General features: G+C 45.1%; 1 protein-coding gene across 4 annotated transcripts in view; it reads left to right on the top strand.

The window, feature by feature from the left end:
• The window catches only part of dntt (deoxynucleotidyltransferase, terminal), a 121,175-nt gene that overhangs the window by 36,621 nt on the left and 67,205 nt on the right, over nucleotides 1–17,349 (top strand). For 3 of the 4 annotated variants that reach the window (XM_079363349.1, XM_079363346.1, XM_079363348.1), the window contains exons 9-10: nucleotides 914–1,162; nucleotides 1,499–1,582. In XM_079363349.1, the coding sequence (XP_079219475.1) occupies nucleotides 914–1,162; nucleotides 1,499–1,582 (333 nt within the window). The remainder of the gene's footprint in view (nucleotides 1–913; nucleotides 1,163–1,498; nucleotides 1,583–17,349) is intronic. The other variant, XM_079363347.1, reaches the window with a different exon arrangement.

Below are 17,349 nucleotides of genomic sequence, written 5' to 3' on the forward strand. Positions count from 1 at the left end.
CGGCCTGTTAGTCCACCTGTTAGTCCGGTCTGTTAGTCCGGTCTGTTAGTCCGGTCTGTTAGACCACCTGTTAGTCCGGTCTGTTAGACCACCTGTTAGTCCGGCCTGTTAGTCCGGTCTGTGAGACCACCTGTTAGTCCGGTCTGTGAGACCACCTGTTAGTCCGGCCTGTTAGTCCGGTCTGTTAGTCCGGCCTGTTAGACTACCTGTTAGTCCGGCCTGTTAGTCCGGTCTGTTAGTCCGGTCTGTTAGACCACCTGTTAGTCCGGTCTGTTAGACCACCTGTTAGTCCGGTCTGTTAGAACACCTGTTAGTCCGGTCTGTTAGACCACCTGTTAGTCCGGCCTGTTAGTCCGGTCTGTTAGTCCGGCCTGTTAGACCACCTGTTAGTCCGGCCTGTTAGTCCGGCCTGTTAGTCCGGTCTGTTAGACCACCTGTTAGTCCGGTCTGTTAGACCACCTGTTAGTCCGGCCTGTTAGTCTGGTCTGTGAGACCACCTGTTAGTCCGGTCTGTTAGTCCGGCCTGTTAGTCCGGTCTGTTAGTCCGGCCTGTTAGTCCGGTCTGTTAGTCCGGCCTGTTAGACCACCTGTTAGTCCGGTCTGTTAGTCCGGTCTGTTAGACCACCTGTTAGTCCGGTCTGTTAGACCACCTGTTAGTCCGGTCTGTTAGTCCGGCCTGTTAGACCACCTGTTAGTCAGGCCTGTTAGTCCGGTCTGTTAGACCACCTGTTAGTCCGGTCTGTTAGTCCGGTGTTTGGCCGGAGCTGGCCAATCAGAAGAAAGTGGGCATGTGGAGGGGGGGGGGGGGGGACAAAGCTATTCTTTAGGTTTCACAGGTTGTTTAAAAGCAGAAACTTGTTCTCCACACAAGAAGCCAGTAAACATCATCATGTCCTTTTTCTCTGTCTTACAGGGAATGCTGCTCTACACTGAGTACCAGGCCTCCACCTTTGATATGTCACAGCTTCCCTGCCACAGGTTCGAGGCCATGGACCACTTTGCCAAGTGCTTCCTGATCCTGCGGCTGGAGGGCAGCCAAGTGGAGGGGGGTCTGCACATAGTGGAGGGGGACAGCAGGGGCTGGAGGGCAGTGCGTGTGGACTTGGTGTCGCCACCCATGGATCGCTACGCCTTTGCTCTGCTGGGTTGGACCGGCTCCAGGGTATGAAGGATTACACTCTGGCTGACAGTGAGCGGTAGCTGCAGGAGTTAGTGCATTTCATGAGCAATCCTTCTTCCTGTGTGTGACAACAGCATGCTTTAAAATGTGCTGCAAAGCCAACATCAAGGTCATCGTCCCTGCTGTCCTCATTTTAACAGAAAGGGAGTCTATTGGAGGAGAAGTCGGACAGAGACTTAAAACATATTATACATGAATACAAAGACATTTAAAGGTGCAGATTATCTCATGACTGAAGGCATCACTGTTTCCTGTCTGTGCCATCATTTATACCTGATCAAAGATTTGGTTTCAGCCTCTTATTTCTCTCTTCCACAGCAGTTCGAGAGGGACCTGAGGAGGTACGCTCGAATGGAGCGACAGATGCTTCTGGACAACCACGCACTGTACGACAAAACCAAGGTATGTAGTGCAACATCAACAGGAACAGATTCATTTCCTTACCAGCTTATATCGTTAAAAAAGAGTCAAACAAGAGCCACTGCACTGTGGTCCAACTCTTTGCCCCCAAAGTGAAAACCTCACCCCATCACGTCTGTGGTCAGCTGGAGGGTTTAGCTGCAACATGAGGAGATATACTCTCTGCTCTCTATCCATGTGCAAACAGAATGTGAAAAGAATATTGTGTCATGTTCAACAAACAGGAAGTGTGATCTTTTGTGTGTGTTATTGTACATTAGTCACATCCTCTGTGACGTTTACGACCATGAATCAGTGTGTATAGGATTTACTCTGTGGGCTGTTTAAAGCTCATATTGTGACTTTTATCTACAGTATGCATCATCCTTATCCTTCTTTTAGGTTAGACTGATTAATATGCATTCCAAGTTTTTTGTTTTACTTTGAAATTGTCTCATTATATAAAATAGACCTCGCTTAGATCCTACATGTAAAGATACCATATGCAGGTTCCACCACCAGGGGGCGCTCAGTCAGTACTGCATAACAAAAGGTGACGTTGAGGCTGGCGGGGAATCATGGGAGTGATTTTCTCTGCTACCTCCCTCTGGTGCATTGTTTCTAGTGTCCAGCAGGGGGCAGCAGAAACATTTAGCACTCTATGAAAGAACAAGCCTACGTCTCTGTTGATTTTTCCTTTAGGAAACATTTCTCTGTAGCTTCATGTCTTTCTTTCATTGCATGATGATAATTTAGTTGAAAGTGTTCCATAGTGGGAGAAAAAAACAAATGACAACTGTATGAATGTCAAGCTGCTGCCATGGAGACCTGACAGGGAGAACTTTAAGACAGTTTTAAAAGACTCTATGTGTGTCATCTCTCTGGGGGAGAGCGATGGGGGGGCTGTAGTGTGAATATTATTTCTTTATTAGACAGTCTCAGTGGGAGGTGTGCTCGTGTTGGCAGGCTTGAATGGTGTTTCTGTGTCTGTAACAAATCTCAATGTTTCAAAGTGCAAAGGCACAAGCTGATTACAGGAAGAACGAGCGACATGTTCCTCATCAATAATCATGACTCCAGTCTCTCTGTGTAAATGTGTGAGTCCTGACTGTCTACAATAAGGGAGAAGCTGGAGTCCCGCTGGCTGTGTTGTTGTCAGAGCTGTGTTTACATGGAGGTGGGTCGTTCCCTTGTGTATAAAAGCTGTTTTAGACTAGAGAAAAGAAGAAGAACATACTTACTGATTATATAAAACAATAGGTTAGGAAAACAAGACATTGGTTCTTCATCCCATCGTTCTCACACTGACGTGTTAAAGTAAACATGTTAATGTAAACGTGTTAATGTAAACGTGTTAATGTAAACGTATTAATGTAAACATGTTAATTCAAACGTGTTAATGTAAACATGTTAATGTAAACGTATTAATGTAAACATGTTAATTAATGTAAACATGTTAATGTAAACGTGTTAATGTACACATGTTAATGTAAGCGCATTAATATAAACGTGTTAATTCAAACGTGTTAATGTAAACGTGTTAAAATGAACGGGTTAATGTAAACGTGTTAATGTAAACGTATTAAAGTAAACATGTTAATTCAAACGTGTTAATGTAAACATGTTAATTGAAACGTGTTAATGTAAACATGTTAATGTAAACGTGTTAATGTGAACATGGTAAGGTAAACGCATTAATGTAAACGCGTTAATGTAAACGTGTTAATGTAAACATGTTAATGTAAACGTGTTAATGTGAACATGGTAAGGTAAACGCATTAATGTAAACGCGTTAATGTAAACGTGTTAATGTAAACATGTTAATGTAAACATGTCAATTCAAGCGTGTTAATGTAAACAAGTTAATTGAAACGTGTCAATGTAAACATGTTAATGTAAACGTGTTAATGTGAACATGGTAAGGTAAACGCATTAATGTAAACGCGTTAATGTAAACGCGTTAATGTAAACATGTTAATGTAAACATGTCAATTCAAGCGTGTTAATGTAAACGTGTCAATGTAAACATGTTAATGTAAACGCGTTAATTCAAACGTGTTAATGTAAACATGTTAATGTAAACATGTTAATGTAAATGTGTTAATGTACACATGTTAATGTAAGCGCATTAATGTAAACGTGTTAATTCAAACGTGTTAATGTAAACGTGTTAAAATGAACGGGTTAATGTAAACGTGTTAATGTAAACGTATTAAAGTAAACATGTTAATTCAAACGTGTTAATGTAAACATGTTAATGTAAACATGTTAATGTAAACGTGTTAATGTAAACGTGTTAATTCAAACGTGTTGAAGTAAACGTGTTAATGTAAACATGTTAATTCAAGCGTGTTAATGTAAACGTGTTAATGTAAACATGTTACTGTAGACATGTTAATGTAAACGTGTTAATTCAAACGTGTTAATGTAAACATGTTAATTCAAGCGTGTTAATGTAAACGTGTTAATGTAAACGTGTTAATGTAAACATGTTAATTCAAGCGTGTTAATGTGAACGTGTCAATGTAAACGTGTTAATGTAAACATGTTAATGTAAACGTGTTAATGTAAACGTGTTAATGTAAACGTGTTAATTCAAACGTGTTAATGTAAACATGTTAATGTAAACGTGGTAATTCAAGCGTGTTAATGTAAACGTGTTAATGCAAACGTGTTAATTCAAATGTGTTAATTCAAACGTGTTAACGTTGGCTGTCAGAGTTCACTGAAATGGCATTAAAAAGTATTTCCGATAATTGGTAACCTGAGGTGAAACTAAACCATCACATTATATTAGAGACACATGTTAGAGGAAGTGTGTGTTACATGTCGCCCTTAAGATTCAATTATTTGGTCAAGCTTGAGTAGAACTGCTCTCCAGTATTCAAACATCTTCATCTGTTCTTCATCTCTGTTCTTCATCTCTGTTCTCCATCTGTTCTTCACCTGTTCTTCACCTGTTCTTCATCTGTTCTTCACCTGTTCTTCATCTCTGTTCTCCATCTGTTCTTCATCTCTGTTCTTCACCTGTTCTTCACCTGTTCTTCACCTGTTCTTCATCTCTGTTCTTCATCTCTGTTCTCCATCTGTTCTCCATCTGTTCTCCATCTGTTCTTCACCTGTTCTTCACCTGTTCTTCACCTGTTCTTCACCTGTTCTTCACCTGTTCTTCATCTCTGTTCTCCATCTGTTCTTCATCTCTGTTCTCCATCTGTTCTTCACCTGTTCTTCACCTGTTCTTCACCTGTTCTTCACCTGTTCTTCATCTCTGTTCTTCACCTGTTCTTCATCTCTGTTCTTCACCTGTTCTTCACCTGTTCTTCACCTGTTCTTCATCTCTGTTCTTCATCTCTGTTCTTCACCTGTTCTTCACCTGTTCTTCATCTCTGTTCTTCACCTGTTCTTCACCTGTTCTTCACCTGTTCTTCACCTCGGTTCTTCACCTGTTCTTCACCTGTTCTTCACCTGTTCTTCACCTGTTCTTCACCTGTTCTTCACCTGTTCTTCATCTCTGTTCTTCACCTGTTCTTCACCTGTTCTTCACCTGTTCTTCATCTCTGTTCTCCATCTGTTCTTCATCTCTGTTCTTCACCTGTTCTTCACCTGTTCTTCACCTGTTCTTCATCTCTGTTCTTCACCTGTTCTTCACCTGTTCTTCACCTGTTCTTTATCTGTTCTTCACCTGTTCTTCACCTGTTCTTTATCTGTTCTTCACCTGTTCTTCACCTGTTCTTCATCTCTGTTCTTCACCTGTTCTTCACCTGTTCTTCACCTGTTCTTCACCTGTTCTTCACCTGTGTTCTTCATCTCTGTTCTTCACCTGTTCTTCACCTGTTCTTCACCTGTTCTTTATCTGTTCTTCACCTGTTCTTCACCTCGGTTCTTCACCTGTTCTTCACCTGTTCTTCACCTGTTCTTTATCTGTTCTTCACCTGTTCTTCACCTCGGTTCTTTATCTGTTCTTTATCTGTTCTTCACCTGTTCTTCACCTGTTCTTCACCTGTTCTTCACCTGTTCTTTATCTGTTCTTCACCTGTTCTTCACCTGTTCTTCACCTGTTCTTCACCTGTTCTTCACCTGTTCTTTATCTGTTCTTCACCTGTTCTTCACCTGTTCTTCACCTGTTCTTTATCTGTTCTTCACCTGTTCTTTATCTGTTCTTCACCTGTTCTTTATCTGTTCTTCACCTGTTCTTTATCTGTTCTTCACCTGTTCTTCACCTGTTCTTCACCTGTTTTTCACCTGTTCTTCATCTGTTCTTCATCTCTGTTCTTCATCTGTTCTTCACCTGTTCTTCACCTGTTCTTCACCTGTTCTTCACCTGTTCTTCACCTGTTCTTCACCTCGGTTCTTCACCTGTTCTTCACCTCGGTTCTTCACCTGTTCTTCACCTGTTCTTCACCTGTTCTTCACCTGTTCTTCACCTGTTCTTCACCTGTTCTTCACCTGTTCTTCACCTGTTCCCCTCTAGCTTTCTGAGGAATGCTTATCCCGCGTTTAAACCAGTGTAAAACCAGGCGAGCAGATTGATGAAGTTTGGATCTTCTGTCTCACACGAAGGCTTTAGTAAAGTGAAAATGTTATCTCTGAACTGCACACGGTCTCTCTATCAGCAAACACTCTCCTGAGTGTGAACCTTACAAAGGCTTGACAGCGCTCCTCAGCTGAAGGACTCAATTATTCAGCAGGGAAAAGTTCATACGACTGACAAGACGATCACTACAATTCCAGGGAACTATCAATCTTGGTGACAGGCTCGTGTTTATCCGATTCTTGCCACTGTGCATTGCATCCTGTAAAGTAGCAGCAGCTCATTTCCCATGCACAGGACGGAGCAGCAGTCCACCTGAGTTGTGAACGTAGCGGGACAAGGGTGTCGGGCGTATCAGTGCGCAGATCGACAAGAGAGACACCCTGTCACCGCCATGTCCCGTCAGCCGCTCCCCAAGGGACGGAGGTCAGAGTCTGTGGGATCACTGGGTGGCAGCTTCCTGACAGATCTTATACACAAGCAGCCAACTCAGATGGTGTTTATTCAAATGCAAGGGCAGAGCTGCGCCTGCTGACAGTGCAGCCATGCGTGCACTGGAGTGGACAGGAGGACATCTCGCACACTCACGCCTGCAGAAAGCTTGCAGGTTTTTCAGGAAGTTTGACGGGACCTCGGGCACTTTAAAGTAAGTGAGAAGGCTGAGGTTTACAACAGATAACCATCAGCTTTGGAGAGATTTAAAAGTGCAGTAGAAATCTTTATATACAAACACGCGCTCACTTCAAGGTCAGCAGGAAGCCTAACAGGCTACAGTTAGAGACCTGTACTTCATCTCTGCTCCACATTACAGCCATTATTAAGGTAATGAAGACAAGTGAACTGTCTCTGAGTCAGTGACTCGTCCCTCTCCTGGCTGTGGGCACGAGCAGAGGAAGATTCCTTCTTTTTGACTGGGCTCATTGCTGTTAATTGGTTGGACGTATGGCGGAGGATGGCAAGATAATGGTGTTTTATCTTTCTTGTGTCCCTTCTAATTGGCCGCTGGTGTTGGGGAGGTTTGGTGCTCCTCGTGTGACTGGTGTCAGAGAAACGGCAAAGAAAAGACGACTGGTGTCTGATGAAAGGGGAGATATCGCTGCTTAGGAGCAAAGGAGGTCATTTAGAGGACTTTCATGTGGTGGGTTTCAGAGGGGCCGTCGACAGAAACAAGACGGTCTCCGTCTTATTAAAGCAGCCTAAAAAAGAAAAGAGGACCAAACTCTAGCTAATGATCTCTTCTCAATTAACACCAGGCTCAGGGGGAATCCTAAAGTCACTGGGGGAGGGGGCTGGACACAGTCAGGCAGAAACACGAAGACTTAACGTTTGTGCACAACACACGAGTTTGTAGTTTGAAGCATTTTCTGTAATTCATGTGAAAAGGATGCCATTTAAGGCCAGGTGACACCACAGGAACAGCAGTGAAATGGCTGAACGTGCAGGTTCTGGTCCGTAGTGGCCACATAATGCAAACCAATTACTGGGAATGAGCCCACAACACAAAGCTTTATGGCTATCAGGAGAAGGGTGCTGACAGCTGGAGTTCCTCATGCTCATAAAGCCTCGCATAGCAAAAAGAAGGAGTGTGAGCTGGTGGAGAATATGAGCTGAGACGCACACTTCTCAACTTCCTGCAAGAAAATACAATCAGCTAAGTTTGTTTCCTCAAACACCCAGGATGACAGGTTATCAAACCTTTAGCCCCAGTTGGACCCAATAACACAGTGAAAGTATATTTTATGTTTTCACTGTCAGTCCAGCTTGTTCAGTGGATCTAAACATCACTCTCCTACTCATTGCAGGTGAACGTCTTGCTGCATTTTCACATCAGCTCTCTCAGACTTTCTGCCGATAAACCACGAGGGGGCATGGCCAAAGAAACTCTGCATGAAGTCACAGTGACAAAATGATCTGGATCTTGTAGTTCTTCCTGTGATCTTGTAGTTCTTCCTGTGATCTTGTAGTTCTTTCTGTGATCTTGTAGTTCTCTGTGATCTTGTAGTTCTTTCTGTGATCTTGTAGTTCTTTCTGTGATCTTGTAGTTCTTTCTGTGATCTTGTAGTTCTTTCTGTGATCTTGTAGTTCTTTCTGTGATCTTGTAGTTCTCTGTGATCTTGTAGTTCTTCCTGTGATCTTGTAGTTCTTTCTGTGATCTTGTAGTTCTCTGTGATCTTGTAGTTCTTCCTGTGATCTTGTAGTTCTCTCCTGTGGTGTGTGTGCAGCTGCTCATGGTTGCCCCCTGTGCCACAATGTGTGAACAGTACTCGAGCAGCTGTGACATGAGGAGGATCATGGGAAGGATCACAGAAAAGGCTTGGTCAGAAAGTGTAGTCTCATGTGACTCAGATTAAGATCCTGGTTTAAACTGTTCCCCTCAAGGTTTTTATGAAGATCCTGATGAAGTTTGGTCTTTGTGAATGAAACGGTATCCATGGAAACCTCCTGATGAGCAGAAACCTTCTTGTACCCACGCTGACATCGATATGACCTCCACAAGCCACAGGCGCTCACAGCTGATTCTTACCTGAAGTGTAGGTCTGAGGGAGGGGCCTGTGTGTGTCCTCTGCTGTAAGTCTGAAGGTTTGGGATAATTAATGTGTAGTGGATATGATGAATGAGGACAGGTGGAGGATTTCATCATGCCAAGACAGACTGAGTCCCTCCCTGAGCAGGAGGGATCTATGACCTGCTCAACACCTCCAAAATACAGAATACACACCCCTCTATGTGCGGCAGCTTCTACCCTTGAAACTGTGTGTGTGTGTGTGTGTGTGTGTGTGTGTGTGTGTGTGTGTGTGTGTGTGTGTGTGTGTGTGTGTGTGTGTGTGTGTGTGTGTGTGTGTGTGTGTGTGTGTGTGTGTGTGTGTGTGTGTGTGTGTGTGTGTGTGTGTGTGTGTGTGTGTGTGTGTGTGTGTTCAGGTGTTCCCATGATGCAAACCACAGTACACCTGTTCAAAGTGTGTTCACATGAATGAATGTGATTGTGGTTTGTTCGGCCTGTTTGTTGCTTGTGCAGAAAGAGAGTGTGTGAGGATCAGGGTAATTACTCTCTGTCATGAGTGTGATTAATGTGGTCGTGGTCAGAAGGCTGCGAGCAGAGATGTCCTGGCGTTGGTCCTGATATGAGAGCAACATTCATAATGTTTGTACCTGAGCTTCAGCCTCACGACTGCAGAACAAGCAGAACATGAAGAGCTTTACCTTCGGGAGGAGGATAGAACGTACAGTATGTAGACAAACCTTCTCTTCTATCATTACACGGGGGGGGGGGGGGATTCAGAATACTAAAGAGCTCTAGTTTGACCCCTCACAAGCTGCTCTCACAGATAGACACCTTTATGAACACATGCTGTGATACATGCATTACTCTCTTACCACACTGTTTAAACTTTCAGAACCTAATAAGCCCAAACTAGTGATGGGACCAAAACTTGTTTAAGTGTGTTAATGAGACAAACATTCTTTGGGTATATATTTTTATCAACCACTTGTTGTCATAGCAACCCAAACATTCACAGACGATGTTTCTGTTATTAGAAAAAATAAGGAATAGATTTTAAAGCAGTCAGATGTTAAGGACATATTAAACAGTCCATTATGTAAAATAAGCCCCCACTAAGCCACCTACAGCGTGCTGTTGTTAGAGGCAGCTTCTCTTCCATCATTAACACTGGGACACACGCTGGATCAAACAGACATCACATTCCTGCTGCACAGCTCTCGTGTATTAAAAGACAAAAGGTCACTTTTCAGTGGTCGATCTAATAGACACTGGAACAGATCGCCCTGCTCTTTGTTTTCTGCACTGTGTAAGTTCAGCAGTGAGCCGTCGCCTGTTCAGCAGCTTTAACAGAAAGTCATCCAAGCTCAGCTTTCAATGAATGTTCCCGTTTGATCCTGACGTTAGCTTGATTGGTTTATCTCAAGTAACAATTCAAAAATGATCATGTCCAACATTTAGCCATGGCCCATAGATATCATGCTAAATAAACGGCTACTCCACATGTTAGCATATAATGGGCTAGAGGACATGATATGGCTGCACCAACACGTTCTCCATGACGGGAGGAGGGCAGCATTCAGGGGGCTTCACGACTGAGCAGTTCAACAAAGTTACCTTCTGTGTTTCCTGCATTCCTACATAATGTTGCTTTACAGAAAGAGCTGTACAGGAAATGTCTTTCACATCCTTCTGCAGCTTGATCTTTTCCTCCACAATCGTAAAATGTTTCATTTGAAAGTCGATGATAAAGATGATATCTCTCTCTCTTCGTCTGTCCCCGGGGGTAAAAGCAGAATTTAATTTGAAGCTCACTGTGACATTATGATATCTCAGATGTAGAGGGCTCTCATAGCTCTGCTCGCCCCCCCCCCCCCCCCCCCCCGAGCAGTGGATGAGTGGACAATAACAGGGCAATTGCACTGGGCTTTGGGGAGTGGCGTTTTTCGAGCGCTCCCCCGGCTGGCTGCCCGTGTTTGCAGAGGAAGGGGGTCCTTCTCAGTGAGCAGACGAAGGGGAGGAGAGGTTTAATTTAGCGGATGGCGGCACAGGGACCCTCAGGGCGTCACGAGACACGCTCAGCACTGAGTCTATACGTTGTGACAGACACGAGAGCCGAGCTGGGAGCAGCCCCGTCCTCTAAACATGCTGGTGGCAGGCTGGGAGGACTGGGAGATGTGCCCTTTCTAAATGGAGCGATGTGGAGTCAGGTTGTTCGCTCGCCATTCACATATCTCAACGTTTCCTCTCGACCTTGGTGGCACGGCTGTTCTTGTGAATTTTAATTACCAGAGGGGGCTGAATAGACCTGACGGAGCTGTGAGGCATTGTGATGTAGTTTTCACAAGGTCGTATGACAGACATGAACAGACGACAATCTAACAATACAAACGTCAAACACATACTATAAGACAGATTGATATAGAATAATCAAGGCTCTGGTCCTCCAAGTGGGCAGCCTGGGTTCGAATCTAACCTGCCGCTATTCCTGCATGTTGTTGCAGTTCCTGGAGTGTCCACTAGAGGCTGGCTGCAGAAACACAGGAAGTCACATACACACAACAAGTAAGTGTAAATTAACATGTTTAGAACCTGACTCGTGAGACAGTGTTTAAAGACTGCCACGCATGGGACTCCAGCGCCCCCTGCAGGGACACACGGGGGACTCCAGCGCCCCCTGCAGGGACACACGGGGACTCCAGCGCCCCCTGCAGGGACACACGGAGGACTCCAGCGCCCCCTGCAGGGACACACGGGGGACTCCAGCGCCCCCTGCGGGAACACACAAGGGACTCCAGCGCCCCCCGCAGGGACACACGGAGGACTCCAGCGCCCCCTGCAGGGACACACGGGGGACTCCAGCGCCCCCTGCGGGAACACACAAGGGACTCCAGCGCCCCCTGCAGGGACACACGGAGGACTCCAGCGCCCCCTGCAGGGACACACGGAGGACTCCAGCGCCCCCTGCAGGGACACACGGAGGACTCCAGCGCCCCCTGCAGGAACACACGGGGACTCCAGCGCCCCCTGCAGGAACACACGGGGACTCCAGCGCCCCCTGCAGGAACACACGAGGGACTCCAGCGCCCCCTGCAGGGACACACGGGGGACTCCAGCGCCCCCTGCAGGGTCACACGGAGGACTCCAGCGCCCCCTGCAGGGACACACGGGGACTCCAGCGCGCCCTGCAGGAACACACGGGGACTCCAGCGCCCCCTGCAGGGACACACAGGGACTCCAGCGCCCCCTGCAGGAACACACGGGGACTCCAGCGCCCCCTGCAGGAACACACGGGGACTCCAGCGCCCCCTGCAGGAACACACGGGAACTCCAGTGAAGCCTCGTAAAGATTGTGTGCTGATCCCTCGGGATCAATAAAGTATCTATCTATCTATCGATCTATCGATCTATCGATCTATCTGATCACTGACTGCTGAATGTGACGGAACGAGATCTGAAAATGAGAAAAATATCCAAACATTGTTTAGTCAAAAGCATGAAGGAACGTTTAGCAGGCTTCACGTGGAAGCAGCAAAAAGAGTTCAGAGTAAAAACCACTGTCAGTGTTTAGAGGACTGTCATCATTTTTCCTGGATAAGAACGTATCTGTCAGCAGAGAGTGATGGAGGAAAACGTCCTCACTGTGGGTAGAATAGTTATCACTGCTGGTGCAAACATTATCACCACAGACAGAAAAGTCATCACTGTAGGTATCAATGTCATCTCTCCAGGTAGAAACGTCATGGTGTTAATAACACACTCGCTTTGTTCTCTCTCACCGTCACGTTTCTTAAAATGGGTGATTATCATCCCTGGAGCACACTGGATGTTTACACACTATCCAGGAAAACAGACGACTGTGCAGCATGAAGACATCCAGGAGCCGAGTCGAGCTGGATTCTTAAGCTGGGATCAGACGACAGGATTTGAAGAATGCCGACATATCTCATATTTTCAGGCCGTCAGCTGCAGATTTCGCTCATAAAACCCCGACGTGTTTGTTCCAAAAGAAGCTTCCAACTTGCTGTGAGATAAGGGTGGAAAATTACAGATTACCAGATTTATTTGGATTTGTAAATAGGATCTGGAAAATTGGACCATCCTGAATGTTGCACACGTGTGCATTTTCACAACGTGTGGTGACAACCCCGAAAGAAGCACGGAGCTTCAACAGCAGATAAAGTCTGTGCCGTAAATGGAGTGACTAAGTGGTGCAGGGCAGAGTGGCCAAGCAGCTTAGGGAACCAGGGGCACAGCAGTCCTGCTGTCACCTTCGAGTCACATGCAGATCACTCTCAACTTCTCCACTCACCTTCAGTTTCCAAATACCAACCACCAAGGCTGTGCACGCGTCTTTATAGACCTGCAGCCAGTTACATGCATACAGGGAGCCTTTACTTATTAAAGAGTCGAGAAACTGACAGACTGTTGAATTTCCCAACATTACTAACAGAAGGATTACTGAGCTGATAAAGACTCCATCATGTGTGGCTAAAAGGTGAGAGTTTGCAGGTAGTAATCTGAAAATGTTGGCCATGTGGATGGCTGCTCTTTTTAAATAAACAGGATGTCGATGTCAGGTGGCTCGGGTCATAAAAAGTTAGATAAGATCACAGTGATGTTTGGGGATGGAACAATGTCAGAGAACACCTGGGGAAGTACTGAAGTGAAACGTCCAAAACTTCCACCAATCATGTCCCAGTTACCTGGGGATGCCTCAGGTTCCCCAGTTAGGTCCTCATTTTCCCCTGAGACGGGGAAGCTCCGTACGTCAGAGGCTGCTGTTAGAGGGGTGAAACTACATCGCTCGTTCCTCATGTTTTCAACCATTGAAGCTACAGACCAATCACAGATCAGTAGGCGGGACCTCACTGCCAGACTCTATAAGCAACATCGGCCATCTTGCTAGGACGCTATGCTAACAGGCTCGTTGGAGAAAACTGATAAGAACCGACACTGGTGAAAACAGTTTGAACTTCAAACTGATCTGATGAACTTTAAAGGTCTTCAGATGTTCGTGGCTCTTTCTACGAGCTGCGATATAACGACCAGCAGTCGAGGCTGATGGTGGAACAGGAGGCGGCTGCTGTGGTGCAGTGCATTTTGGGAGTTGTTGTCTTTCTTCCACATGAGCCAAAAAGGCACTTTCTGCCTTTTCTCGGTCAAAAAGGCTCCAACATTGAAAATGATTTCACATTAAAATGAAAGGTGTGAGCTCGTACAGACTCGAGCCGGTGAAGGATCCTTTAACTGTAAAAACATCAATGCAGACTACATGTCTTTACCGCCGCCCACGACGAGTCGGCCTCAGCTGAGAAACACATGGACTACTGGAGGAGCAGAAAAGAATCCCTCTTATATGAACATGGTGAAGGTGTCTCTGCTATCTCGAGTCCGTCCACAGGCACAAACAGAGATTTACCATCAGGCTGCTGATTATCTGGCCTGTAAATGAGTTCTTTACTAAAAGAGAGGAGGCAGCTCTGAAACCTTCAACACCTGTGAGACCTCCTACTTTGATCATTTACCGTCGCTTTGGCCCGCTTGTTACCTCTGAATGATAGTCATTCGCTCTCAGTCGGTGTGCAGCTGCTCCGTCCATGTTAATGCACGGTGCAGCCAGGCAACAGGTCCGAGTGTCTTCTTGCATTTGTTCTGATTAAAGCTTGTTCTCCTCAGTGGGAGCTGCCACTCAGCATTACAAAGACTGTAGTTTGCTGCTTAAAGCCTGCACATGCTTTCTTTTCTCTCTGTCAGTCAAACTGGGTTCGAGGAATATTTCCACTTCAAGGACTTCCTTTGATCACGCCTGCTTGGACATTTTCTCTGCTGTTTCCCCGAGGTGCTCTTTAAAGACGGATAGATCAGAATACGTCATTTACAATCACAGCTTATACAGCAGATTGGTCCAAGACATGTTTCTAAAATATTACCCCTCCGATGTCAAATCTGGAAGATGATATTTTAATACTTCATACAAAGAGACCAGCAGAAGAAATCAGAGCTTTAAGAGGAATTTAAACACATTCAAAAACTTCAATAAAAACCTTCTTCCATTTTCCAACATTTCAAACCAGTCGTGTTGGGTGACTTGGTCACCAGTTTGGCGAGAGGTGGACTCTTGTTAGTGGACACAGTTGCTACGTGACGGGTGGTTCCACGCGCAGGTCACAGAAACTATCAGGACCTTGAATCAGGAGGATGGGGGGCGTAAAGTGGGAGGGCTGCAGTACAGTGATGGAGTGAACCTTGTGTTACAGAGACAGGTGGATTTACTTTAAAGTCTGTTCTCTGAAACAACGATGAACCTGAGTGCTGTAAAACATTTATATCAGCATGCGCTCTGCTTCCTGACTCTTCAGCACGCTTCACTTCTTAAAACAGCACCGATGAGTCAGCAACTTACAGCTAGATTTTCAAAATAAAGGTCGGGATGATGTGTTTGTGTGTAGTTTAATCAGTGTGTGGATGGCTGTGAATCATGAAGAGAAGGAGAGTGCTTGAAAAGCTCCGTTTAGCCTTTATGTTGAAGGTGTACATGCAGCTCTGAACTGAATGGAGAGCTTCTGTCTGCAGCTTTACGTTTCTATTCATCACTCTCTGTAGGCCAGGAACATTCCCTTCAGGCCTGACAACACCGTTTTTCAGGGGCAAATAGGGCAATTCTCACAGGGAAGAGGTGCTTTATTTAGGTTGACAGGACAAGTATATGTTTCCATAAAAACGTTGGCTTTCATGCAGCTTTAAAAGCCTGCTGTTTGATGTGCGGCGTGGAAAGAGGGAAGATAGAGTGACACAGGAGGAGAAGGGAAGTGACATCCCTGACGAGGCAGGATGCTCATCTAATCAGCCTCCACAGCGGGACAACTGCATCAGTTAGCATCAGGGATAAATCATATTGACAGCTAATGCCTGACAGAAGGGGGGTAATGATAGAGGAGGGATGAAAACAGACTGAATGAAAGGAGGAGGAAGAGTGATGGATACAACCAGAGGAGGTTTCTAAAAGAAGAGAAGTACATTTAGGATAATAGCATGAAAATTATCCCTTCAATCACTGCTGTTAGCTTCTACTCGCTGCTTCACCTCTGCATCCTCCAGCCCACGCAGAGGGGAGAGGACAGACTGCGTTTGACATGAGATGATATTACAATAGCTGAGTATTATTCTCCTTGAATGCTACAACTTGCAGACTAAAGAGAAGTAATGAGTTGACTTTGTGAACTTGGCGAGGACAAAGAAGGGGATGTAATGAGTGAGAATGAGATGCCGGAGGTCGGGGGCAGAAACAGGGTGTTGACTCACTCAGCAGACGGATCCTGCTCCATTATTGATGAGCGTGAGCGGCAGGAGGTTTCAGGAAGGTCCGGAGCCGGGCTCAGTCCGCCTGGACTTGCGGTGGCTCTCCGTCTTTTAGGGTTTCAGTTTGCTGCATGATTTATTTACAGCGACACACTGAACAATGGTCCAGCTCATCCTGTGGTTACTGGGATATCACCCGAAAAAACATGGCGCGTCATGTTGTAAGAGAATTGTGTACAGACCTGTCAGGCCTCTTTCAAATGATCTCTGTCTGACTGAATGGAGCTTCCTGCCCGTATTGTCAAGCTCTGCAGAATCTGCAGAATCTGTCGAAGTGTTCAACAACGGTTAAAATACACAAACCTGTTATACTGCTCCTTCACTGTATATCATACTGCTCCTTCACTGTATATCATACTGCTCCTTTACTGTATATCATACTGCTCCTTCACTGTATATCATACTGCTCCTTCACTGTATATCATACTGCTCCTTCACTGTATATCATACTGCTCCTTCACTGTATATCATACTGCTCCTTCACTGTATATCATACTGCTCCTTTACTGTATATCATACTGCTCCTTCACTGTATATCATACTGCTCCTTCACTGTATATCATACTGCTCCTTCACTGTATATCATACTGCTCCTTCACTGTATATCATACTGCTCCTTTACTGTATATCATACTGCTCCTCTCCTTCACTGTATATCATACTGCTCCTCTCCTTCACTGTATATCATACTGCTCCTTTACTGTATATCATACTGCTCCTTCACTGTATATCATACTGCTCCTTCACTGTATATCGTACTGCTCCTTCACTGTATATCATACTGCTCCTTTACTGTATATCATACTGCTCCTCTCCTTCACTGTATATCATACTGCTCCTCTCCTTCACTGTATATCATACTGCTCCTTCACTGTATATCATACTGCTCCTCTCCTTCACTGTATATCATACTGCTCCTTTACTGTATATCATACTGCTCCTTCACTGTATATCATACTGCTCCTTCACTGTATATCATACTGCTCCTTCACTGTATATCATACTGCTCCTTCACTGTATATCATACTGCTCCTTTACTGTATATCATACTGCTCCTTCACTGTATATCATACTGCTCCTTCACTGTATATCGTACTGCTCCTTCACTGTATATCATACTGCTCCTTCACTGTATATCGTACTGCTCCTTCACTGTATATCGTACTGCTCCTTCACTGTATATCATACTGCTCCTTCACTGTATATCATACTGCTCCTTCACTGTATATCATACTGCTCCTTCACTGTATATCATACTGCTCCTTTACTGTATATCATACTGCTCCTTTACTGTATATCATACTGCTCCTTCACTGTATATCATACTGCTCCTCTCCTTCACTGTATATCGTACTGCTCCTTCACTGTATATCGTAC

Source organism: Symphodus melops (genome assembly GCF_947650265.1).
Source record: "Symphodus melops genome assembly, chromosome: 15".
NCBI lineage: Eukaryota > Metazoa > Chordata > Actinopteri > Labriformes > Labridae > Symphodus > Symphodus melops.